At 39.2% G+C, this 26,926-nt stretch overlaps 2 protein-coding genes across 2 annotated transcripts in view; both read right to left on the bottom strand.

Annotated features, from left to right (window-relative positions):
* Positions 1-723: 723 nt before the first annotated feature.
* Positions 724-16,930, bottom strand: LOC307249476 (dual specificity calcium/calmodulin-dependent 3',5'-cyclic nucleotide phosphodiesterase 1B-like). Its single transcript, XM_080026206.1, has 14 exons — positions 16,753-16,930; positions 13,660-13,773; positions 12,847-13,029; positions 11,692-11,758; positions 10,820-10,936; positions 9,945-10,085; positions 9,013-9,113; positions 7,381-7,506; positions 4,771-4,872; positions 4,204-4,324; positions 3,328-3,409; positions 2,523-2,640; positions 1,623-1,759; positions 724-1,213 (listed from the first exon to the last, which is right to left on the bottom strand). The coding sequence occupies exons 1-14, from the start codon at positions 16,803-16,805 to the stop codon at positions 1,116-1,118; spliced, it is 1,560 nt and encodes a 519-aa protein (XP_079882332.1). The 5' UTR covers positions 16,806-16,930; the 3' UTR covers positions 724-1,115.
* Positions 16,931-21,998: 5,068 nt separating this feature from the next.
* nckap1l (NCK associated protein 1 like) overlaps positions 21,999-26,926 on the bottom strand; it is a 28,731-nt gene continuing 23,803 nt past the window's right edge. The window contains exons 27-31 of the mRNA XM_080026197.1: positions 25,648-25,741; positions 25,424-25,540; positions 24,227-24,336; positions 23,541-23,630; positions 21,999-22,514 (exon numbers count right to left, since the gene is read on the bottom strand). Of these exons, the coding sequence (XP_079882323.1) occupies positions 22,398-22,514; positions 23,541-23,630; positions 24,227-24,336; positions 25,424-25,540; positions 25,648-25,741 (528 nt within the window). The 3' untranslated portion in view covers positions 21,999-22,397. The remainder of the gene's footprint in view (positions 22,515-23,540; positions 23,631-24,226; positions 24,337-25,423; positions 25,541-25,647; positions 25,742-26,926) is intronic.

Raw genomic sequence — 26,926 nt, 5'->3', positions numbered from 1 at the left:
TTAACACAAACTGAAAGTTCCTCAGAGCACCTTTAAGAACTAAAAGTCTTGATGGGGTCACATCGACTTTGAACAGCATGTCTCTTGTAGACCCACAACTTTAAGGAAATGTAATACTAAACTCAAATTATTAAAGTGTTATCTATATCAGGTTGTATATTATCCTATACGCCATGTTGTTGACGCCTCAATGCCCAGTTCTAGTGAAGATCCAAACTTTTCTGTCTTGCTTCAGTGTACTTTAAGACAACAATACACAGCTGTTGGTGAAACCAGGCTGCCTGATAGGACAGCTCTTTTGAACTAGGCTCCATCTTTTGACTAAAAGATCAATGTACATTTATTTTCTTCCAGTTCTTAGAGTCAAACATGTAAGCTTCTTAAAATGACTGCAGGTGATCTTTTGAAAAAGGATGACATATTAGGTAAAAGTGAAGATACACCTTGCGTTGCCATTTTAAGAAGAAATAATCATAAAACAATATTGGGTAACCTGGTCGTTTTGCAGTATTCAAGCTGAATATAAATAGGTCTTCAATTGGTGCAAGGCAGCTGACTGTGTTTGAACTGAACCAACAAACAGTATGATCTTCAAGCCCACAGATACATCATGTTGAAACCTTTTAAGTTAAACCAATAGGGCACATTATCCCATCACAACAGGCCCACAGCCTTATAAGGACACCAGACCAAGAAACTTCATATATGGCAACACACACTGACATCTTTTCAACTTTTATTGTACAGTTAACTGATTTGTGTAAATTTCAAACTATTTAAAGGTAAAATGTTCCCTTACAAGTGTTTAGGTGACAAATTAAATTAACAACATGCACTACACTGTATTACATGGCCAGCATGTACACTTTGCATTTTAAATTAGCATAGAATGCTACACCTAAAATAAGACATGAGGACGTTTTTCTGTGAGTATATACTGCATCTTACCTTGGGAAGATGATGTTAAACTTAAACCACCCCTCTCTCCTATATACTCCCTCATTCGCCACATAAGAAAGCGTTGCGGTTTTGTTACTCAAGATTAACCTTAATTAACCATTTTGTTGATATTCTATAAAATAAAAAAGCACATCTCGTCGTAAATGAACTGCTGTCTACTGTTTTGTATCTGTAGCGGGCTCCTGCGGGGATGTTTCTGACAGCTCCTCTTGTCTTGATCTCTGCTCTTTAGTCACACCGGAGTCGGAAAATCCTGGAGGGATATAGGAGAGATTGAAAGAGGCATTGGGAAAATTGTTTTAAGCTGACAAAGGAAAAACAATATCTGCTAATCTCCTCGTGAGATCATTGCGATAAATGCACGCAGATCAAATCAAGGGAGAGCAAGCAAGCACATTTATGGAGCTGAGGAGGGCTTTGTCTTTGCCAAATCACACATCTAGAGAAACAAATCTTGTTTATCCTAGGTAAGAGGAGCTTGATTCTGAACTGTTACAGAAGATGACAGAAGAAGGAGGGTCGGCCTGTATGAATCAAATTAGGATATTTCTTAACGTGGATTTATTGCTTGAACATTTCAACTTGACATAGTATATTTGTGGCTTTACACAGTACATTCATAACATGAGTGAATGAGTGAATGAATGAATAATATGACGTACCATTGGAGCCACTTTCCTTCCATTTGAGTTTGTTGTCTTCGGTGTGTCTGGTCCATGTGGAGCGGAAGCTGACCAGCTCGGCCGTGATGTGAGCGAGACTCCACTGCAGACCCCTGGAGCTCTCCTTCCACAGGTTACTATGGAGAGATAACAATGCTGTCATAGCAATAGCTTCTTTTTTTTTTTTTTTTTACCTCCCAGTGTTACCGTTATTTAACCATTCCTTTTATTTATTTATTTCTTAAAGTTTGAGTTTCTCTATAACAATATATTTTTCTTTATTAAGTGGTTCCACACTTTGTGAAATACACCTGTTATGCTTGTGTTGAGCTTTAGATGAGAAAATCAATACTGCTTTAATGTGTGTCTGTAAATAAGAAGCTCCAGCCAGAAGCTAGTTTAGCGTAGCATAAAGACTGGAAGCAGTAGGGCACAGCTAGTCCAGCTCTGTAGAAAAGGTATAAGGTAAAAAGGTGACTTCGTAAATGGCAAGTCACTGTCCATGGCCAAGAAATGCTGTTGTACGGCAATAATAACCCCCTTTTAAAACAATAACATTGTAATGATAATAATACATTCAACTTATCTAGCGCTTTTCTTAGACTCAAAGTCGCTTTCCAAGGATAAGAAAAGAAGAGAAAAGAAAAGAAAAGAAAAGAAAAGAAAAGAAAAGAAAAGAAAAGAAAAGAAAAGAAAAGAAAAAACTAAAAACATACAGACATTTATGCACAAATTGATGGGGAGTAGGCAGAGGAGAAGAGATGAGATTGTTTAGATATAAGATGCCCACCAGATAGTTGACTCCGAAATGGTGCCCATTTACTTCAATAGGTTTTTTTAGAGCTCACAGGTTTAGGCATTCTTCCTCCAACAAATACACACACCCGTTCTGTTTGTTACCTGTGTCTGTTGCAGGGGTCTGGTGGACCGGGGTTTTCCTCTACCAAAGGTATGACGATCTTTTCTGCCATGTCCGTAAGCAGAGAGAACGTAGGATACACAATGAAGTCTATGAAACCTGCAAGAGAAAAATGTCACTGTTATTAGCTCTTGGACATTTTTAGGTTTTCCTGCTGAAATATGATTGTTGTTTTGTTTTTGTGTTTTCTTCACTGTAAAGTAATTCATATGTAATTAGGTTATTGTTCTGTCTTTATTCAGGAGCGTATAGATTTCAGAGCCTGATTTATTGATTTCGCATTTAGATTTAGTAAGCCTTTTCCCTCAAACTCTGCAAGCAACAATATGTATCTGGGCACGAGCACACAGTTTGAGCAGAAGAAGCAGAAGTAAATCTGTCCATCTGCAAGCTGGAGACATATGAGTGTGTGGGCAGCATTTGAGGGAAAGATTTCTAAAATTTGAACGGAAAGCCAATGAATCATGCTCTCAAATGGAAAGACTTGAATAAAGCTAGGAAAATAACTCCATAAAGGTGAAGATGACAGATGTATTGCAATTCAAACTGCTTCAAATCAGCAGGCTACTGACCAAGAGCTAATCATTTGCTGTTACTAGGGCTATTTACACTATTTAATGTATTTACGTTGGAACACCTATATATTCTTTCACACGACTTTCGTACTTTCACTTCAGAGATAGAATTTTGGATGGGCATTACAAATCTTTCACAGAATATTAATGAGAATATGATAGAGTGAAATATACAATATATGTTTTTTAGAAAGTGTTTTGTGAGACGTACCAATCTGCGACTCGGCTACCAGGGTGCTGTTGCGATCACACAGAGGAGAGAAGGGCAGGCCCAGCTCTGTTTCTCTATCACCCTCACAGAGACAGAGAGAGAGAGAGACAAGATATCTTAAAGGGCATCCCACACATCGGCTGAAAATCCCTTCTGTAAAGGTTATTTGACTCTAACTCTCACCACCTGAGACTTTGATATTATCAAAGCACAGTAAAAAAATATATATAATAGAAGTGATTTTGATTAGTTTTTTAAAGTAACATGAGATACATTCAAACGCCTTTTCAGAAGAAGGTTTCTCACATCTTACACCAACAACACCTAACATCTCCTCAATTCTATTTCTTCTTCAATTCTAGGCAGTGAAAATAGCAGCAACGGCACAAAGCAACTGAATCGAAATACACTCAGTCAAAGAAGTATCATCCCCACAATAGCACCCAGTTCTCTCATTGGCATCTGGCGAGACTCCGCTTGCCTTTTAAAGGTGCTACGAGGAACTTTTAAATATTTCTGAAACAGTTGCATTTTTTCATGATGATCATAAATTACATGTAACCGCAAACGAGACCATCAGTGCAAAGAATGCTATTTCTATGTAGTTTTTCTTAATGCCTTTGTTATGGTTACGCTCACCCAGGAACTACAGCTTCTGGCGTAGTAAAAACACTACCACTTATGTCCAAAAGGGGGTGCAATAATTAACCCAATCTGAAAGTTCCTCGGGGCACCTTTAAGATATGGACAGTCTTCATACAATAACTTAGACATCGTATAATTACAAAAACATCTAAGTGATTATACTAATGCTTGAACTGATAAGAAAAAAGGAGAGAGACAGTCCCATTATTCCAGGTCTATTAGATGTCCTACCTGCCTGAAGAACTCCTCCATCAGAGCTTTGGTCCAGCGAGAGTGCAGTGCCCAGGGTTTAGACGGATGGCTAATGTCGGCCGTGTGCAGTAACAGAGACAGGGCTTTGGGCTTATCAATCCTGTGGGAGAAAAAGCACAAAGTGTTTTTGAAAAAGCAAAATTGAAAACAGCCAGCGTGACACCTAATTAGCCTATCTGCCCCTTTTTTGTGCAGAACGTTCTAACGCGAGACACTGAAGGCAAAAACCTAATTTTTTTTCAAACACTGGTCAATTTGAAGATTTTGGGCTATTTTGCTTCTATAACATGTCTTCTATCAAACTACTATAACTTTTCTGTTTGTGTTACATTTATATAAGCGTTCCTATTCATTTTCAGGCACATCAATGGAATATAGCCTATGTAATACGCTTTTTACTTTGTCTTATTTGTAAAATAATTTGGACATGTTTTTTTTGTTGTGCTTTCGTTTTGTTTTGTATTTTTAACATGTCTGAAATAAATGTATTCAATTCAATTCAAAAGTGATGGAGTGAACAACATCACACTAAATCTGGGGTCATACCGTTCTTGCTGCTGTAGACATGATTTCATGGCTTTGACTTGGAGGAGGTGGGAGGACATGTCTGTGGAGAGCACCATCTCGATAACGAGCGTTCGCAGCTCCCTGTAGACAAAAGCAGACACAGACATTGACAGAGACGGGGACACGCAGTTTACCATTCGAACTTTGATTACGGGGAATTAACTGTGTGGAGTGGAAATGGCAGGCAGAGACAGGGAAGTATCATTGAGGTTGTAACCTTTTAGGTCTCTTGATGGAATGTTCTTGTTCCCATGGTAACACCCACTATAGTATAAAAGCCCATTACAGTATGCTGGCTGGTGCTTGTGTGTTTATCTTTGGTGATGTCTTTCAGAGGAGCGCTCCCATGAATAACACTGTGTCACATAGTGTGTCTGTGATATATGAAGCGTCAGCCTCCATGACTATAAAAAACTGTTTATAAAGTTGTCTCATCACAAACCAGTGCAGAAAGGGATTGTTTACACTCGTGAGCGGATGTATAGATGGGAGAACGTGAGCAGATGAGTATTTAGTTGGTCAAAAATCCATAAAATCTTAGTTTTTCTTAGTAAATCATTAAAAATCTGATCAATTTAGCCCATTGAGCACATCTGTGAGTGTTAGTCACTGTAGTGGGAGGAAGCACGCGGTGACTCACACACTGTTCTATCGCCATAGTAACATGATCCTCTATTGATTACAGAAAGAAGAGAAATCTTATATTGAAATTTCAGAGGTCAGGGTCTGCTACAAAGGATATGCCTTGGAGCTGGTAACTCAAAGGCTAATTTATATACCATTCATGCCGGATAGATAATGGCACTCATGGGTTTTTTTTGTCCCCTCCCGTCAATATGTGACCCTGTGCCCCTGTAGCCGATAGTCATTTGCTGTTGTGTCAGACCTGTGTCTCAATACTCTGCACACTGACTCTCAGCCCACAAACCAATCCATCCCTAAAATTGTTGATGTATAAAGAAAGGTAACAAATGTATTTTCCTTTTAAAACTTAAATACTTGGGCACCTTTTTTTTCCCCAAAAATAACTCAAACAGGAGTAAATACTTTATTAATTAGGAACTATTTTCAGCAGTGGATGAATACATGTGTTTAGCTCTCGTGAGTTTGAACATCCCTGCGGCCAAACAGTGTATGTGGGATACACTCAAAATGAGCTACAGTAGCTGTTCTTATGGTATGGTGAAGAAACATGGGAGCAGTAGTTTTTAGGATAAATTACAAAAAGATGAAGGTCAATGGCTCAAGGGACACATAGCTACATCAGGTTTACTTTTAATGGGATCAATTCCTTCTTTTTTTTTGTCTTTTGTAGTGGAGTTTTTAACAATAATAAAACTATAGAAAGTTCTACCTCTTGTGTTGTACAAACCTTAGAAGGTTGTTGCCCGACATTTCTCGTCTCTCTTTCTATTTCAGAATCTGCGTTCTCAGATTGTACTTCTGACAAAAAGAGAACGTTTTGTTCACCTGTGTAATTATATATGTGGAGAGAGAGAGAGCAGTGGGGTTTTTCCCAGAAGAAAGAGCTCTTTAGTATCACTGCCTATTCGCTAATGTTGTAACAGAATCATCAAGAAAAGTTCTTTGATTTAGCAGATAAGTGTTTTTTGATGGCTAACACACTTCACTGTTTGTGTGTTGAAACGTTTGTTGACATCATTTCTAACATCACTTAACGTAGCGCTTACAAACAGAAACATGATAAACAAACGAAAATGAAGTGTGCAATACACCGTGAGAATACAACACTCAATGTTTCAGATTAGATTTTCACTTTAAACTGTGGTGACCATCCTGAACCAATTCTCCAGCGAGTTTTCATTGATTTATTTATTGTAAATGAAGCGTGACGTTCCTCGGGCAGACACAATATCTTATCAGCTGACTGGTCATGTCCAATTGCCATTTTTAACCACTCCACTGATACTCTCATCACGCCAACATCGTTTGCTGCCGTAGCTTTCTGAAACCAACCCAATCTCCACCCGATAAGCAAAGGACATTTTGGTTTGAGTATAAGATGGTTAACTATCTCAGTCCTCGTTGCTGCTTGGAATATTTTTTATCCATGTAACTATTTTCAAAAAAAAAGATGTCCAAGTGTCCTTAAAGGCATACTAAGCCATCCCAAGCTAACGTTTGTCGAACGTTTGTTTATATTTTTTACTAACCACAGCAATAGTTGACGCTCAGAGCACACAACAGACAGGTAGCGGATGGTGAGAAGATATTAGATGGTTTTGACAAAGAGTGTTTTAGATTACAATCGCTTAGTGTGCCTTTATAGCTTGGGTAGATGATTTGGGGAGAAAATAGTGTACATGAGCGGTACACTTCGACTTATCAGAGCGAGGCTCTGATTCTCCGTTCTTATTGGCTGTTGGGACTGTCCATTCACTTTGGCACAACGTTGTTGGTGTAGAGCGTGTCAGGGACCATAGGGGAGGGACCAAAGAGAACAAGTGGAGCGGTTGAGGTATTTGGATTCGAATCGCTACCCCAACTGCTATTTTCTCCCCAAATCATATACCCCAGCTTTAACTGAAGCAACACAATTCAAGATGGTAGAAAGGATTCTCTTCTTACATCCATTCCTCTTTTGTTAAATTAGTGAAGATGTTCATTCGCTCGTCCTGCAGCAGACGGAACGCTGCACTCAGGTGATGGCTCTCCTGAACCGCCCGGTCGTTATAGATCAAAGCAAAATCTGACCTGGAAGACAGAATGTGAAAACAAGCATCGAGCGTGAGTAGGCAATAAAAAACACAGTGCGACAATGCTGTACTATTGTTGGGAAAAAAAGGAGTTGACAATTAGTGGAAAACAGAGTCCACAGGGAGTAAGTTAATTAAGCACTGTTGGTCTGTAATGATGAATTTAAGAGAGAGAGAGAGAGAGAGAGAGAGAGAGAGAGAGAGAGAGAGGGATGTGATAAAATCCGTCACCATGTGGGTATAATTGACTCAGTATGGCAAGTTAATTAGCTAGCCTTTCAATCAGGAATCCTGTGTCCACTCATTTGTGTAATCGACTTTAATTGACTTAAAACTGCACTTCCATGCTGGGAGGGACAGCTGCTAGCCAGGCTGCAGGCAATTTAAACGTATACCGTACACTGAAACTGCATGGTTCCTTTTCTTACTCTGAATGGGACATGTTTTAAGACTTTTACCTGTTGCACCTTACCGCATTTACAAACATACATGATAACTGTTGTCTCCAGGTCTCCTCTTAACAATTGATTGTGTTGAGTTCATAAGGGGTTTTAACCCAACAATCATTCACTTGTTAAAGGTTCTCAGATGATCATAAATGACATGCAACAGCAAACAAGACCAAAAATAATGCAATTTGTTTTAAGTTTCTCTCAATGGTAAGCTTACCCAGGAACAACAACAGTTCCTGAGAGCACCTTTAACTTGTGTGCCTTGTCTTCATTGCTTTTCTTTTGGGGATTCTTACATTCCTTTATCTTGTGGACTATATTCAAATGCCATCCAGTCTAGTCCTGTAATATTATCCACGGCTACAGAGCTTTGAGGAGGTCCGCTCAGTCAGTACTACATGAAACTATTTATTTTGTCTTTTTTTTTTTTGCCTGTGCAGAAGTTCAATTTGATGCAAGAGCATGTAAACTTGTCCCCCACTGGAAATCAATTGTACCCAGCTTGACTCTAAGCCCACCACATGGTGTGTTATGAGGAACAAGCACTGCATATGACATTCAGTATTTCAAACCCTGCGGGAGGTTGAGTGTTTGAGAGACTCAGAAGATATATATTCTGGCTGGAGACTTAAAGATAGCTACTGTTTGGATTCGGTTTCCAAAGTCCTGTTCTCTTTATTGTGGACAAACGTTATTCCCAAAATAAAAAGCATAAAGTTGATGATGATGATGATGATGATGGGTGCCAAGAGACTGCGTTCTTCAGCCCTCTATGTGGAAAATCAACGTCTAAAAATACTGTGTTCCTTCCATGAAGATGTGTTTGCTTTAGAGTGCTTTCTCTCTTTCTCTCTCTCTCTCTCTCTCTCTCTCCTTTTTCTCTCTTTTTTTGTACAAACCTCTCTGAAACACCACCGTACTATTTTCTACATTCTCTTACACCTACGCATACTATTTTACATTATCACAACAGGATGCAGAGTATATATAAAGGGCGCTTTATAAGACTAAGATAAGGTTAGTAAAATATGTTTCAGAAATAAAGAGCTTACTTTGTGTTGATGTGGAAGTTGTTGGTGGTTCCCGTGTGTTCATAGTCGTGGATGGCTGCAGCGAATAGAGCTGCCATCACCTCCAGCTCTGTCAGCCAGTGCTTGATACACACAGGAGACAAAACTAATATCAATTACTGAAGCAATAACAAGCCATAATCCATAGTTTATGGATAAAGGCTCCAAAGCTATTTGACAGCCCGGCATGCACTTCTGAAGAAATATTTTGGCAGCTTAAAGGTGGAGTCAGCGATTCTGGAGAATGCTTGTCAGTGAATATCTCCTCACGATCCACTACGTTTGCGTACTGTGTGTGTTGAAAAAACATCCAGAGTTAATGTGCAGCCTATAGGGTCTGTAAACAGGCATGTTGCTAGCTAGGGTTGCCCCCCCTTTGTTTACATACCCGTTTACAGAGCCTAGGCTTTCTGCACATTTCAGGGTGGCCTTTTATTGTGGACAGTCTAAGGCACACCTGTGCACTAATCATGATGTCAGATCAGCATCTTGATGTGGCACACCTGTGAGGTGGGATGGATTATCTCAGCAAAGCAGAAGTGCTCACTATCACACATTTAGACAGATTTGTGAACAATGTTTGAGAGAAATGGTAATATTGTGTATCTGGAATTAATTTTAGATCTTTAAGTCCATCTCCTGAAAAATGGGAGCAAAAACAAAAGTGTTGCGTTTATATATTTGTTGAGTGTATTATCACTGGATTTATTTTCAGCACACGCAGTACATACAGGCAGCGGATCGCGAGGTGATATTCCCTGATTTGGACAAAAAAGTGATTTTGACAACTAGGTTTCTCCAGAATTGCTGACTCCACCTTAGATATATTGCTGTTGTTTTATTTTTTTATTTTTTTTACAATTAGGACAACATGGTCCACATCTAAAAACAGGTGTGAAATTATCTCATTATACCACGAGTCCAGAGCGCAGTAGCAGGCAGTGTAGTGTCTGTGTTACGTCAGCAGCGTGGATGTGGCTGTGGTAGGGGTTGCTGTGTTTGCAGTATCCTCTCTCCAGCGCCGACAGGAACTCTGTCAGGCACGAGATGGGGATCTGCAAAGTGCATTACACAATCATGAGTCCAAGTTCACAGAGTTTATCTCAACAATCAAAGCTAATAGGGCCTGAATGTTGTAATAAAGTTGGGCTTTGGCTAGGGCTTAAAGGGGCACTGTGCAGTTTCTGGGATGGGGGGCGGGGGGGGTTGTTTACATTTGTAGAGCATGTAGTAAGTTCACAAAACATATTTTCTGTAATGTAATTCTTAGTATTGAAAGATCATAAATCTAAATCAAAACTAAATTATGTTTAAGGCAACTTGAACCCAACGTAAGCTGGAATATGTTTGTAAACCAAACTGTGGGCCCTGCTGCTGTAAACAACAGTAACTTTTCAGGAAGCTTTGTAACTGCAAAAAGTGTTTCAGGGATCCAATTTTCCTGTGAGGAAAGTTTGTTTATTGAGTTAAGAGAATATATCTTAGAAAATGTTCACTTCTCTGACGCACCAAAAGTTACATGGTGCACCTTTAAGGTATGATGCATGTGATTGGCGCAGGAAATTTCAACCTAATGTTCCTTCAAACAGCTCAAAAACCATGATAAAAACCCTACATGTCTGATTCTATCTGCAATTACAAAACACATTGCCACCACAAAAGTCGAGTCCACGAGGGCAGAACTCATTGTGTAACTGTAAGATGTTTCTCATCCAAAGTGCATTTGACATTCTTCCGTTTTGTATGATGATAAGATATTGTATAAATGAAAACCCAAAGTTAAAAGAACCTTAAAACGGCTGTTGAGTCCATATCTGGTGATCAGCTCAAAGAACAGGGATCTGAGAGCGTGATCGGAGCTGGCCGAGTTCAAAGCAAACACGTCAAAGCTCCAGCGGTCAACATCCTGCGAGGAAAAAGAAGAAGAAGAAGAAAAGTGAGTGCGTTATATTACAGTAATGCAGTGGTTCTCAATTATTTTCTGTCATGCCCCCCCCCCCCCCCCCCCCCCAGGGGACAGACATTTTCTCGCGCCCCCCCCCCCCCCCTACCTAAATTGAAATACTGTTGAGAACCTGCTAATATTTATTTATTTATCTGTACAAAACCACTGTATGAGTTTCTGGCATGAGCATTCTGCATACAATCACCTTATTATCAAATTATATAACTATATAAAAAATTGGCTGAGATAACTTCTGCAGCAAAAAAATTCAAAGTTCAGTTTGTAACATTTAAACAAGACTGCTCAGTCTGTGTGAATCTCAGGACAGAGAAACAAGAGCAAATGATTAACTGAAGTTTGCATTTCATCCAAAACATTTTTAAACTGTTAACATAATTAAGGTGGTGTTTTTTATTATTATAGGCCAATAGGCCTTCTGTGATGCGATAACCAATAATTAACTAATGTTATTATTAGTCTACTTGCTTGATTTCTTTTTAAATAGCCTACAGAGACACTTGGAGACACATTTCGCTTTAAAAAAAAAAGCCCGCGCCCCCCCTGACAACTCACGGCGCCCCCCCAGGGGGGCGCGCCCCACCATTTGAGAAGCACTGCAGTAATGCATGTGCTCGTCGCGTGTCAACCATTCCCCCTTTTTTGTGATGTCAGATTTATTGACGTGACGCAGGGTGAGATTTAGGATGGAGGCTTACCCTGAGGCAGTTTACGACCACGGCAGGCTGGTCTGGCATGGTTGCCGTGTAGGCCCTCTTGAACATCCTGGAAGTAATGCAATGTTTATGTTGAGTTCAGTTAAAGTTCACATGTTGATACTGTGCAGCGAACTAGTCTCAGGAGCTGTTTATATAAATCCTCCAAAGTCCCCGTCCCCCTATGCGAGGATGTTTTAGAGAGAAAAGGAGGCTAATGTTTCACAGTCCCGTTTGGCTGACTGTAGTTTTTTTTATGTGGCTGTGAGTGTAACAACACTGTATGAGCTAATACTAGAGTTATAGGACATATGCGGAGATCAGTCATTTTGAAATAGGGATTTTATAGTATGAGATCATTTACTTCTTTTATTATAAAAAAAAATACTATAAACAAATCATTTGCAGACACTGTATTACTCTGTTTCTGTTTCTTTTTCTGCAATCTGTTCTCTTATGATTTCCATTAGATTCACTTCACTATGACCATCAGTACCTTTTACATGTATTTATTTATGTTTAGTCTGCAGGTTGTTCTTACGTGTTTGGTACTGTATATTATTGTTTCCATTTTTCTCTTAGTTTCTCTATACTGCTTGGTTTTACCTTTCATTTTGTACTATTTAGAATGTAATTATTGTTTAAACTGCATTTCTTTATTTGGTAACACTTTACAGTAAGGATACATTGATTAATGGTTAGTTAAGGCTTAGTTTTAGTATTACCATTTTTTATCCTTTATTGAACGTGGGTTGACGATAAACCTATTTTAAATTCCTTTGTATTTCTGGCAAATATTGCAGATACTAATAACAATAACATTGACTTATTGACATACAGACGACAGTTAAAACATTCTGATTTAATGTTCAGGGCTCATTGAATAACTGTACAAAAAATCCTCACTCTTTAACTTGGAGAGATATCACCAGTTAGTTACAAATGAGTAGACTCCAATGCGAAAGCAAGGTGCACTTGAAGTTGGAAAATCAATGAAAAAATATATTTTAAATGTGATATGCCCTAACCATTAAAGGCTTTTAAAAGTATCCTTAGCTCTGTGCTAGTGTGCCTGGAGTAAACCCTAGTGCTTCCTATTTTATCATCACTTTAAAATTCTAAAAAAAAAAAAAAAAAAAAAAAAAAAATTGTGTTTACCTCTCGACAAAAATGCCAGCCTGCACCGCATGCACAATGCTGCGGAACTTTGGTTTTTCGTCTGAGCGGCGTACGGGCCGGCGGACCCTCTGAGTGAAGGTGGAGGCCAGCCAATCAGTGACCTCTGTGGGCACACCGTCTGACTGCAGCTGCTGAAGGTCATCCTCAGACTCCAGACACTGCCTGGGATGGGCAACACACACACACACACACACACACAAACACACACACAGGATCAGTTTATTTGTCTAAAAATCAATCAATTGTTTACAAGTGCACAACTGACTGTGATATACAGCTCCCACAACAGAACACAAAACTAGTCTCTGGTTCATGACATGTGCACTACTTTATGCATACTATCCCACAATGCATTGCATCACATTTTATAGATGCAAAAATTACTTTACTGTTAGTGATGACATCAAATTAAGAAAATAATATTTGTTTTTTTTATATTGAACAACATGGTATCTCCTGCTATTTTGGTTACCTACAACTACCACATACACAGTCATGTAAGTTGATTTGGCGACTCTGACTTGGTTTAAATTAGAGTGTGAAGGTGTGTCTGTCCATAACTGTTAGCACTGTGACCAGTGGCTTATGCATGTGTAACCTACTTCTTGCCCAACGTGAACTGGGATGGATATATTGACAGATAATGGATTGTTATTACTGTAGTACTAATCTTGTCTATTCAATTTATTTCTGAGGTTATTATCCTAAAAGTATAAAGTAATGAACTGGTTTGGAAAGAGCTGGTATAAAAATGTATTGTTTCCTAAATCATATTATTGCACTCTGTTTCACCTTGATCCGTCGAGGTAAACCGCCTCCAGTAACGAGGCCGTGAATTCAAGATTCTTTTTTATTTCTTCAAAGTCGACATCTCTCTCCTCCAGCTGCTTCAGCATGCACCTCAGCCTGGAAGGAAACACAGCCATTCATTGGGATGTGATCACAACAAAACACAAAATGTCAGATGCCCTTTTGGAAAGGACTGAATCTATCAAAACACCAATCCCTGAGAGGTAAAAAAAAAAAAGTAGTTGGAGGTTACAGCAGTTTGGCATCAAAGTATTCACATTAAATCACACCAGCAACAGCAATAAAAGTTAACATTCCAGAAAGCGAGGTAATTCTCAACAACATGGGGACTGTTGGTTTAGACATAGTGACAGCACTTGTCATTGAGTGAGGTAACCAAGGTCTGAGAGGCGCTTTAAACAACAGGTTGAGAAAATCCCCGTAAAAAGGAAAAGGGTTCATGTGGAAGTCATTTAAAATGCCAAGCTGTCCAAATAAAAGCCATTGGGCAAAAAGGGCATCATTGGTGCCAAATGTTCCATGAGAGGACAACTTCCCATGGTTGAGGCCTTATGTAACCCACATGTTATCAAAGTGGGCTTCATGACAAATACGTTTTTGAGTTGGTTTTTTTCAAACCACATTCTGATCTGATCAGAGAGCATGTTGTCGGGGAAATTATATATCAGTTAAACCTTGTGGGAATAAATGAAACTGAAACTCCTCAACATTTACGCATTTAATGAAAGTAGATAAAACAAACAGAAATCAAAGTATTTTCGATTCAGCTGAAAAGGGTCAAGCCTGTCTGCCCATTGAGTGAGGGTAGTAGGAATGACAGCGTTCTTGGTTTGCAGACAATCTTTATACAGTACAGTGTGCTTTCATCTATCAACTGTAGTGTCACTAAAGATGTTATCAGTTCTACAAATGAGAAATGCTAAACAAAGGATCTGCTCCTAAACCTGAGGTCCTGAGGTCATTTGAAAAATACAGTTTGGTGTCCCTTAAGATATAAATTCCTTGGATTAATATCTCTTTCATCTAACAACAACCCCCTTATTACCCCATTGTAAATGGCAGCTGGCTGAGAGAACAACAGTTTGATCTCAAACATGCTCAGTGTGAACAATACAGCCAAGAAACAGGACAAGAGTAATAAAACACCAAGGGAAAATAATCACACATGTAACTCATTCTGGGTTTTGAAACCTTTTAATCAAATTAGAGACAGAGAACTGGTGGGAATGGATTGATCTCCTGCAGAGTAATAAAAAGCACATGTCACCTCCAGTGTAACCCACCTGCAGTGTGTTAATGTAAGCTCAGCTCAGTAATAAATCCAACAGCTTTCACAGCATAACACTGCAAGCATGAAAATAAACGGAAATATCTACTTTGTTTGTTATTTTCTAGGTATAGACCGATCACAGAAATGGCATAGGCATAGTTCAGCCGATACTTGCGCTCACAAAGCTGATTAAAAACAAACAACCCAAATAGTTTAATTTTCAACCCAAATATATACTTTGTATGTTTTTCTATTTTAATAGTTACAGAGAGCTGGACAGATATTCAGAAGTTCATTATAGCAATATTTTACAAAGCCATCACCAAAGGCCTAGTGCGCTAGACAATGCACATTTTCTATTTTCAAGCATTTTTCTGCGTTCATTTCTATTTAATTAATGTTACATATAGGTTACATTTTGGTTCTCATATGTTATTATTATTAACATGTTGTATTGTATTGAATGCAAAAATAACCTTTAAAAAAGAAAATACATTTATTTGGTATGATATCATTTTTCAGTGCCACATGTTCTTTCTTCTAAAACATTTTCTGTGGAGCTTGCCCGTACAGTGCTGTGACCAAAACATGATTGTGTTCAGACTGCGCCATCATGCCACCACCATGGAGCCAACAACTCAGAGGGATGAGACACTCACAGCTTTTTCAAGTGTTTATCACGCTGGCAAGGGCTTTTTATAAGCTGTTGAGTGGTAAAAATAGCATGCATCTGAATGCCACCGCGCACTTTCAATCCCAAGTAATCTTTGGTGATAAGACAGTCTTTTATTGTTTCGACTGTTCACAGTAGACGGGCTTATGACAGGACGTTTACAGGAAAATTACTCATCAAGTGCACTCGCGAAAACTCTGTTTATAGAGAGAAATGACAAGTCTTCCCTTTGGGCTCAGACCTTTTGTTGAATCTACACACTGCATAGTGTCAGCCTCCACTTGGTGCATATCAGCAGCACAGCGCACAGTGTAGTAGAGTTTGAATGGTATCAGCCTTGTCAGCACAAATCTTTTAACACATTTCTGAATGAATTTCGATTTAATTGAGAAAAAACTTAAATCTACAGTAAATCAGATCAATTCTCATGTACTGCAAAAGTTGCTTTAATTTGTCACTTAAAAACTGACCATCATGATAGCAGAACTGTGTGAATGTCGGTCAAAAAACAACCTCATAAAATATACAAAGAGGTTTAGCTGTCTGCACCCCTGCTGCGAACACTAGCACATCAGTGTGTTAACCAAAACAAAAAACCACATGACCCATCACCTCTGCAGCACATTAGCCTCAACACAGCTGAAGCATGAGTGAGATGAGTGTTCCCACAACCGCTCAGAGTGACAAGTGTAGTATGCTCATGTTCTACAAACTTAAATGGCATAAAATCTTTCAAATCAAAAAATTGAGAGAAGCTCTTTTTTTGAGAAAGTGATGATACATTTTCAGGTAAGGATACATTTTTCATTATTTTCTCTGCAGTGATCGAGGTCTGCACATTTAAACGTTTTTCAAACTGCCTCCTTATCTGTCATCACATCGCTGTACAGGGTGCATGTTTGACTCACATATTTCCACTGCTGCAAAAACCAGAAAGCCCCTAACATGAAAAACATGACACAAAACAGACTAACTGCAGCAAACTGTGGCAAACCATGTCAGTTTTTAAAGACATAGAATGTTTGGTTGAGTCATCCAGCCTTTATGTATGCAGTCAAAATACAAATGCTGAACACAACGGCTATTTACTATGATATAACCTGCCCTATAATCTGAACCCCCCTAGTCTTACCTAGAGATGGGGATCTGCAGCCGTTTCTTACGGATTCGCACCAGTTCGGCCATTCCACACTCAAGCTGTGCCCTGATGGACCCCAGAGTTCAATAGAAAAAAAAAACAATAACAGGACTTTAAAAAAAGAGAGAGAAGGAAATGATACTACAGAGAAGTAGTAAGCAGAAAAAGTTCTACAAACCACCAAGGCAAACTTTGTGTGTCCTGTGACAGACTTCAGCTCTCCCACCCACTTCTAAGGGGGACTTACTCTACTCCACTCTGATTGGTTGAGGCCAGCCCAAATTGTGTCAGTGTGTGTGTGTGTGTGTGTGTGTGTGTGTGTGTGTGTGTGTGTGTGTGTGTGTGTGTGTGTGTGTGTGTGTGTGTGTGTGTGTGTGTGTGTGTGTGTGTGTGTGTGTGTGTGTGAGTGAGTGAGTGAGTGAGTGAGTGAGTGAGTGAGTGAGTGAGTGAGTGAGTGAGTGAGTGAATGAGTGAGCAAGCGAGTAAGTCAGTGAGTGTTTGTGTGCATGTGTACACCCGTTGTGTGAGGTGTGACCGAAGTTGACCTCACTAGCTGATGAAGTGTTGACTGCGAGGCTTTCAAGCCATGTGTACTCAAATCCCACATGGGAATTTTCCATCGCAGCCGCAAATTAGGGAACTACTATACACAGAGGCGCTATACTTTCACTGGAACCCACCAGAGTCGCCCCCAAAACCAAACTACATAAACAAAGCTTGTACTTTAAAGCCACTCACAACAACCACATAGGTTAACTGCTGTTCTCCATACTGCCGTAATTGCTGTGTATGAGACTAACAAAATATGTATGTACAAAGTTAGTGGCTCTTTCAAAGAATTAACAGAGCCAGATCCGGCAGCTGCGATCAACAACACAGAGGTTAAAAAATCATAATTAATCACATCAATAATCTACTTCAACAGCAGAGTCAAAATATTGTGATTGACCATGCAATATCAATACATTTCAACTTTGCAAAGTGAGTATGTCTGGGCCAAAAAAAGGCTGAAAAAAAAAAGATTCCCTGACCATTGAGGCGCCAAAAAATGAAAACACACAAACCTACATGATAAGACAAGACAATTAAAGTGTTCCTTAAATGTTTTTTTACACAGTTCCAGGTTCCTAAATCCATTACGAGTCTTTATTTAGAGTATTGTGAGAGCTGGTGTGACGACGTTGCTTGGGAAAACCCCTGCCCTAGCCTGCCTGCTGTCCGCCTCCCTCTCTGCTTGTCCTGCTTTGGCTGCTGGGTCAGACTGACTCTCATGCTCCCATGCTCTTTGACATGGCACAACGACGCATCGCAGGAAAAATGGAGAGACGTAACATAAGGACATATGATTCCTCAGTCTCATCCTCTGTCACTTTCTGCTGTCAAACAAAAGTTTGATGCTGGAGAGAGAGAGAGAGAGAGAGAGAGAGAGAGAGAGAGAGAGAGAGAGAGGGAGAGAGAATCGTAATATGATGCTCCAAATAGATTGCCCTCATTATACTTGTGATGTAAACTAAATGAAAGACTACCGAAGAGTAACTCACCAATTGTCACATACAATCCTTTTTTTTAAACTGTTAAAGGTGCACTATATGTAACTTTGGGTGTGTCAGAGAAGCCAAAATGTTGTTAGGTAAAATCTCATAAATGAAAAAACAAAGTTTCCTCGAAGGAAAATTGGATCCCTGGAACACTGTTTGTGTAGTTAGAAAGCTACCTGAAAATGTACTGCTTTACTGTTGTTGTTGTTGTTGTTGTTGTTGTTGTTGTTGTTGTTGTTGTTGTTGTTGTTGTTGTTGTTTACAACAGCAGGGCCCACAGTTTTGTTTACAGACATGTTCTAGTCCAACATTTGGTTTAAGGTGTCTCAAAATAATTTAGTTTTGATTCATGATGATGGAATTTTTCAATACTGCATGTAAATGCACAGTAAATATGAATGTGCATAGTGCACCTTTAAAAAAGTATTGACTTGCTTGACAGGCTTCTGCTTTACCCTCTACACCCAGCTCTAGACTTTAGTTTGTTTTCTACCGTTCGTCCATCATGCTGCCATTCTCCCTGTAATGATGACAAACGCATACCCTCTGATCTCAGTCCGGACACTCAGAGACCTGGGCCGATTATCACTCACAAGCCCTACACTTCAGAAAGAGAGAGATAGATCTGACTTTGTGGCACCATTTATCATATCTTAATGTTTGGTGTCCCTGCATGGGAACCACATGTCCTGGAGACTGAGGGTACTAAGGGGCACAGAGAGTCGTCAGTTTTGTTTTTACAGAAGTAGAATAGAATCTAGTTGATTTTTGTCACAGGGATTTTAAAGGAATACCATGGTCAAAATGTCATAGAATTATTATCTCAAGTTTCACCATCTGGGATCAATTCATGTGTTGGTTTATCTCGACTGTGAAAGGCATATTGTCTCACTTCTTCATGCGGTATTTAACCGTCCAAATAGTTTTGTTGTGTTTTGTTTATTCTGCCACCACTCTATTACAAAGCATGTGGATGGAATTTCATCTGGTTTACCCACAACAATTAAATCTCAACAACGAGGCTATTGGATGGATTGCCATTATATATTTTTATATATATATTTTTTACAGGGATTTATGGTCCTAGATTATGAATTAAAATGAGTTTGATGATCCACTGACTTATTCCTTTACCCCCAATCGGAGGTTTAGGTCAAAACTTGTGGTTTATATGTAATGTCTTAACAACTATTGAATGGATTGTTGTGAAATGTGTTGAAGAATTCCAAGTTTTTTTGACATCAGCCTCACAGCCTAACATGTTGAACCAAGATGGTGAACACAGAAAAATATTAGCTGTCAAACCATCCAACAGCTGCTGATTCCCCTCCAAGCACCTGATTGGCCAATCACTCAAAAGTAGCTCGCTCTGTTCTGAGCCCTAGGGATCCATAAGCTTTCACTTTGCTCATGTAGGGAAAAGTAATTACTACAAATCGAAATAAATGTTTCTTTGACTCAAGTAGACTATTCCTGACTGGAATCTGGCTTGCATGGATGAACATTCTTAGACTCTTGTTTAACTAACTGAATTTTTTTAAAGCGAAGACAGCAATTTCAGAGACAGATTAAACTGTTATCATTTGTATGTTATTTAGTATAACAACAACTTTAAGACCATTAAACAGAATGTGAAAAGACAGCATCATCAGTGATAGGTATTAAATGCTATATGTCTGGATGTTGCAACCATACAGGCTTAGGTCACCTCACTGCACACCAAACCATTCACTGAATAAACAAACCTGACTTCTCCACATCTTTACGGCCCTCGTCAACCCAAGAATACCACGAAGAAAAACTGTCCAGCCGGTAATGACAGTTTTACGTTGCCGAGTAATTTAATGCCAAAAGTGTAGTAGAGTATAAGTCAAAGAAAAACCAATGGCAGTCTTACCGCTCCAGTGTGGTCCTCTGTGTCATTCTGTATATCTCACAAGTTGTTGTCATGACCTCTGGCTGGTGTGATTGTGAGAGAGCGTGTGCTTCCGTGTGTTACTATAAATCCAGCAAGTGTGATAGTCTTCTGCTTGAACGTGTGTATAAAGCGCTGTACTTTATGTTAGTCAACGCTCCTATGTTTACACTCCCGATAGTCTTTTCCTCCCTGTGTGTATGCTGTATATTCTAACTGTTTGCTTGTGTGTGTGTGTGTGTGTGTGTGTGTGTACGTTTGTGTTTGTGTGTGTGTGTGTGTGTGTGTGTGTGTGTGTGTGTGTGTGTGTGTGTGTGTGTGTGTGTGTGTGTGTGTGTGTGTGTGTGTGTGTGTGTGTGTGTGTGTGTGTGTGTGTAACCCTCAGTGCCAACAGGAGAGGCTCTGTGTCACCAACACAATCAGTGGAGAGTCTTTGTATCGGGACCAGAGTTTCCACCATTAACTGTCTTCAGCGTCTGGGGAGAGGAACCACCGTGGAGCAGCAGGGAAAAGGTCATTTGCAGGCAGACATATATCATAAGCCATCATTAGTATTACTAATATTAAAACGACTTATAATAACATTTTTATATGTAATTTTTTCCACGCTAACCGCCATTAATTAGCATTTATTAGCAGTATTTTAACATAAAGCAAATGGCTTCTACACACAGACCTCATTAAACACATTATATTGCAGTTGTAAGGAGATGTAAGTACATTTTAATGATAACTTTTAATGTATAGGGGCTGTGTATGTAGACACCTTTTACTTTTTACAACTGTGTTTTACAGTTTTACTGTGTTGCCATTAATTCTGTTTAAACGCCAGCCACCACTAAGTGGGTCTCCTGCTTACAACTGCATTATTGAGTTATAAACCTTTGATGTAATACTTATAAACTGCTTATATACTGCCTATACATCCTAAAGAGTGATGAGGAAGACACCATACTCTTCCAAAGCAGGCAATGAAACACAAACCTCCCAACTAACTGATGTCTGACTGCTCCCTTAAACTAAAAAATTATATTTTTTGAATTTTTTGGCAGCAATATGAATATTTTCTCCTCAATATCATATACTGAATTACCTCTGTAAGGATAGTCCATTTTCTTTAGTCTGTGGGAGAAGTCTTTGATGTGGTAATGTGTTGATTTAGGAGTCTGTTTTTTGTTTGCATGAATGTTCATCTGTGTATAATTCACCTAAGTGTTGCCTGTGATGGGACTTAACCCTCTCCTGTGGTTGTTAGGAGGCTGGGTCCCTTGACCATTGATGCCTTAGCCCTAAATACAGCTTGCACACACTCGTACACACACACACACACACACACACACTCGTACACACACACACACACAAGCACACACACACACACACACACACACACACACACACACACACACACACACACAGTACACAAAGGGATCCATATCTCCAGTGTGGAAACCAAATGGATGTAATGGCATAATAGGGTGAGATGGGAGGAGTCACAATTAAAAAAGGAACAAGGAAGGACAGAGGGACAGCCGTTGGTTACAACAACAAACAAACAAAATCTCAAAAAGCACTTTTCACAGAGTAGGAGACAGTGCATCATTTAAATTGTACATTTAAAAAATTAAACGGGCATCTCTCTCTATCCAGGGAGAAAGGACAGGAGGGTATTTAAGGTGGGGAAACAGACTGGAAATAGACCAGGAACATGTGGAATTTAGACCAAAATGAAAGCAAATAGAATTATTATTATCATCTTTATTCATGGAAAGTTTTTAACAAATGCAGTATGATTTCGGAACATATATAAAAACATGTTTCTTTTTTTTATTTTATGTCACTGGTGTTCCAATACAATGAAACAATACAAAAGAGATGTTACAGTCACAGAATAGAGCTGATTTGCATTGTAATTATTCAAGCTGCATGATATTAATAATGTTAAAGCAATCTACAATTTAATACTGGCAGATAGATAAGCACCATAAAAGCAAGTACAGGGTCGTATTAATCAGTGAAGTATTGTGGGTACATAAAGAGTTCTAAATGACTGGAAACATATATATATACTGTATATTAAAAATATCCAGGACCATGGTTAAACAGACTTAAAAGAATGAAAACTAATCATATTAGCACATAGAAAACAACATTTAGCAATGGATAAATAAAGGTTAAATGATAGGTCTTCAGCCCAGCATGACGAGCACGGACCGGTAGACTTCTCTGTAGGCGTTCCGGAGCAGAACGTACGGGAAGCAGCTCTCCAGCATGTCCTGGCTCAGGAACGGAGATTCCTCCACAATCTAAATGAATCAGTGTTGAAAGTGTTATAGTGTAAAGATGTGTTTACTCTATACTTTTCCTATTGTTAACAAATCTCATTGAAGGTGTTCCGAGGAATTTTCAGTTTGTGAAAATTCTTGCACCTCCTGTGGTCAAAAGCGGTGGTGTTTTTTACTAGGCCAGCTGTAGATCCTGGGTGAGCGGCGTACCCATGACAAAGGCATGAAGAAAAGTCATTAAAAAATAGCATTATTTGCACTGATGGTCTCGTTTGCTGTTACATTTCATTCATGATCAAAAATGAGACTGTTTCAGAAATATGTAAAAGTTCCTCATAGCACCTTTAAAGACCAGAACATGCTCAAATCGCATGTATTTGATGTCTTGAATAAATAAAAAAAAACAATGATCTAAAATAAAATTTCCTCAAAGAGTGGTGATCTGCAGTTTTAAGTAAACAAAAGAAAATGGTGCTATTGTGGGGGGGACTATCTTCAGCGGTGGATGAATACACATTGGTTGTGTATTTACTGTATGAAAGTGTGGGGGACATTGACTAAAACTACGGTGCCCACACAATCATTGTAATGAAGGAACATCTCACCCAGTTCAATAGTGAGGCTGCTTGATGAGTTCTTATTATTTTTAAGCAACAATAAAAATTAAAGATTGATTCATTGGTATTTTCATGGGATGTGTTAACAGAAAATAAGAAATATTGAATAACACCATACATCATGCATTTCAATCCATTTACAAAGTAATCATTTTCCATAATAGAAAATCTAAATTTATACTGTATATCCTTCTATTCCACTTAGAATTATTCACACTTATTTTCAAGGTTTTTTGAGATGTCCTGACTGTATTGCTTTATTGTTATTTATTCATTCATAGCTGTAGAGATAAGGATGCTATGCAAATTATAGAAGACAATGCAGGCATGATGGCTTATTGTAAAAGAGGACCCCCCCCCCCCCCCTCCCGTCACCATTCTAAATTTGAAGAAGAAAAACACATGATAAGTTTAGTGCTGGCAAGCCTACCATGTCTAGGAGCAGGTAGATGGACTCTCGGTTTTTGCTCTCCATTCGTTCCACATTTTGTCCCAGCTGCAGCAGAGTGGAGGATGCCAGCTGTGGAATAACACATAGTTAAAAACAGTCAGATCAAACCGCTGAAACAATTTTGGCTGGGAGCTTCAGGAAGCTCTTTAACAGAAATATTGACAGAGTAAAAGCGTGTCCAAGCCTCCATCTATCCCTCCTCTTTTGTCTTGTGACATTTATGGCTATAATCATGAATGATAAATGATAATCATGAATGCTTTCTGTGAAACCATATTTCAGTGCTCCTTAACATCTTTAAAAAAAAATAGCTACTGGGACCGCTTGTAGGGTGCAGGTCTATCAGGTAGGACTTCTCATGCAGTTGTTTAGGTTTAAAAGGCTTTTAACCTATCCAGGATTTTACAAAACATAAAACAAAGATTAGAGAAAAGTTTGTAACACAGTTTGTGTAGCAGAATTTACATTTTCTTATTTTTTATTAAGGTAAGCATCATGAAAGCCCTCTGGTTTCAGCTTGTGAGCCCTCATTTTGGAACCTTGGGCACCTTTGTTTACTGTTTTGTGATACTTGGTAATTCTGTCTTAAATTTTTTTATTAAATTGGATGTTTTTGTTATTTAAATGGTAGGAAATGTATTATAAATGGAATGTTTGCCACTCACCAGGAGAAACTCTTTCAGATGTTGCTCAATGTTCTTGTTCTGAACGGTGAACATGGCCGCCGCCACCAGGTTGATAGCTTTAGCCAAACAGTGGATGTTGTTGTTGTGGCCTGAAAGAATAAAAAAAAACAGAACACAATGGTGTAAATATGCAAAGAGCAGTATATAGACTAATAGCAAATGTCCTGTAACTTTAGGCACAGAGAGGAGGATGTTTTTACGAGGCCCCGACATTTATAGAAATTTCCTTAACGATGCGTAACACCGAAGAGGAAGCGTACTGAACATGCTTCCTTCGGGCCCACGGGCTAAAAATCTATTTCAAAACAAATGCCAATGGAAAATAGAGACAAAGAAAATAATCTGAGACCAACGCCCGCCCCTGTTGCTTTGATAGAAATCTGGGCTATTTGCTGCTCTTAATGTTTTGCGGTCCAGGCTCGCAGCCAAAGCAGTTAGGGTCAGCGAGGCCGCATGCCAAGAGTAACTGTATCGATGCACGTCAGCCCAAGCTATCTGTAAACAAAAAGTCTCTCAACAGAAACGTGTTTCACATTAACCGACACAATCTGCCTCGGACCGCGTCGGTCAGACTGGAAAGTATGATACGTGGAGATGCTAATACGCCTCAGGGTGGAGCTCCTCTTGTTTTATACACTATCAGCAGCTGGTAAGTAATGGCTGGAAGAGGTAGTAATCAGTGTTTGGTTGAGGGCAGTCGGGAGACTAATCACTGTCTACAGATTGTAGCATCTGGATTAAAGTAGCTACGAGGAACATTCAGTTTCTGTTGATTTCAGCACCCCCTTTGGACAAAAGCAGTAGTGTTTTTACTACACCAGCTGTTGATTTGTGTGAGTGTACCCAGTGTTCCTCGTAGCTACTTTAAAGGTGCTACAAGGAACTTTTAGATATTTCTGAAACAGTCAAATTTTTCCTCTGATCATCATAAATGGCATGTAACAGCAAACGAGACCATGAGTGCAAAGAATTAAAAAAAAAAATTATATAATTTTTCTAAATGCTTTTGTCATGGGTAAGCTCACCCAGGAACTACAGCTGGCGTAGGAAAAACACTACCACTTTTGTCTAAAGGGGGTGCAAAAAATGAACAAAAAACTGAAAGTTCCTCATAGCACCTTTAACAAACATCTAAAATTCCTTGTAAGAGGTTTAATGAATGAATGGAACATGCACCTCCATGCTCTCGGCTGTAGACAGAGTTAGGGTCCAGGGCCAGAGTAGGCAGGGACACGCCGATGTAGACCAGAAGCAAGCAGGACTTCCTGTACTCCTCATCCATAGACGTGTTGTCTGCAAAGAGGACATGAGGAAATAAATGAAACACTCTTGTTTGCTGACGACTGAGTCTTTTACGTCAAGAGCTCCACAGGTGGGCAGGTAATGGTTGGATCCTTTACCTGTGTGTGTACTGGCGATGCCTTTAACGAGCGCAGGGTCAATATCGCATGTCAAGCCTGCAGCAGAAGCCAGCTCATACACACTCAGAGTCACCTGTTAAAGTCATGAGACATTAATGGAGGTGCAAATGAAATGTGTACCAAATATTTCATCCAGACATAAATATGTAAATTTGGTAATATCTAACTAATTATGTGTTTCTCTGAAAAAACAAAAATCTAAACGTACGATAAAACCAAAATGTTAATTTAATTAACATATTAGTATTCAAAGTTTGCATTGAACAGATTTTGGATACATAGTTTTTCTTTAAAAATAAATCGTAATAACTTTCAGGATTTGGCTAAGAATTACTTTGGAAAGTTTAGTTGATGTAAGAGCTTAAAGATAGTGTGCTTAGTGTACTAGAGAAAATATAAGAGACAAGGTTAAGTCAAATAAGCACCTAAATATACATTTTGGACCTTTTCTTTATACTTCTATGTAAGAAGACATGTTATAATAGCCCACAAACTCAGAAATGAACCAGTGTTTGAAAAAAAAAACATTTCAGCCTGCAGTGTCTTGCCTTTTAAACTGTGAACAAATCGTTGTGTTTTGTTGCCCCATGCTGAGAAACTCTGTGTATGTAGCAGCCTCAAAACGTAACGTGACAAACTCTAGACTCTCTAGGGAGTGACACTAAATCATCGGTGGGTGTCTTTGTGTCAACACACAGGTTTTGATCTTTTCCCTCTATTTTCGGGTTGCATGCATGGGGTTGGTCTGTCTGGGCACAATGTTTCCACTGATGTGGTTTGTGAGTGCAGAGAGCTTGCAGCGACCATCATGGGCTCTCTCACGGAGGCATGAGGGGGCTGCTGACGTCTTTGGGGTTATCCTGGCCGCGGCTGTGGCACGGCTGTCATGCCTCACTCAGAGAGCCAGACGTAAGTAAAGCAGAGGGGAGGGGGTGGAGGGGCAGTTCATGAGTCAGAGTCACACAGATTGCTCCGCAGGGAGATAAGGAATTTAATTTGCCTCGGTAGTAGAGAATCAGAAAACAAGTTCCACTGAAACTCTTTCACTCGGATCTGCGTGTTGCACACTTGTCTTATTATTCAAATAAATGAAATCATGCGACATATTGTGCTATGGTATGTTAATCCTTAACCTCTGGTGGTAACCGATCAAGTCCATGTACTGTAAATACATCTCCCACAATGCAATGGCCCTGTGAAAATGAACTGTTTACAAACAATAAACTGAGATGGGATGAATCATGCAGAGTGAAAGCTT

The sequence above is a fragment of the Ammodytes marinus genome (genome assembly GCF_949987685.1).
Source record: "Ammodytes marinus genome assembly, chromosome: 4".
NCBI lineage: Eukaryota > Metazoa > Chordata > Actinopteri > Uranoscopiformes > Ammodytidae > Ammodytes > Ammodytes marinus.
Note: the sequence above shows the minus strand (reverse complement) of the source record. Positions and strands in the feature narration are given on the sequence as shown.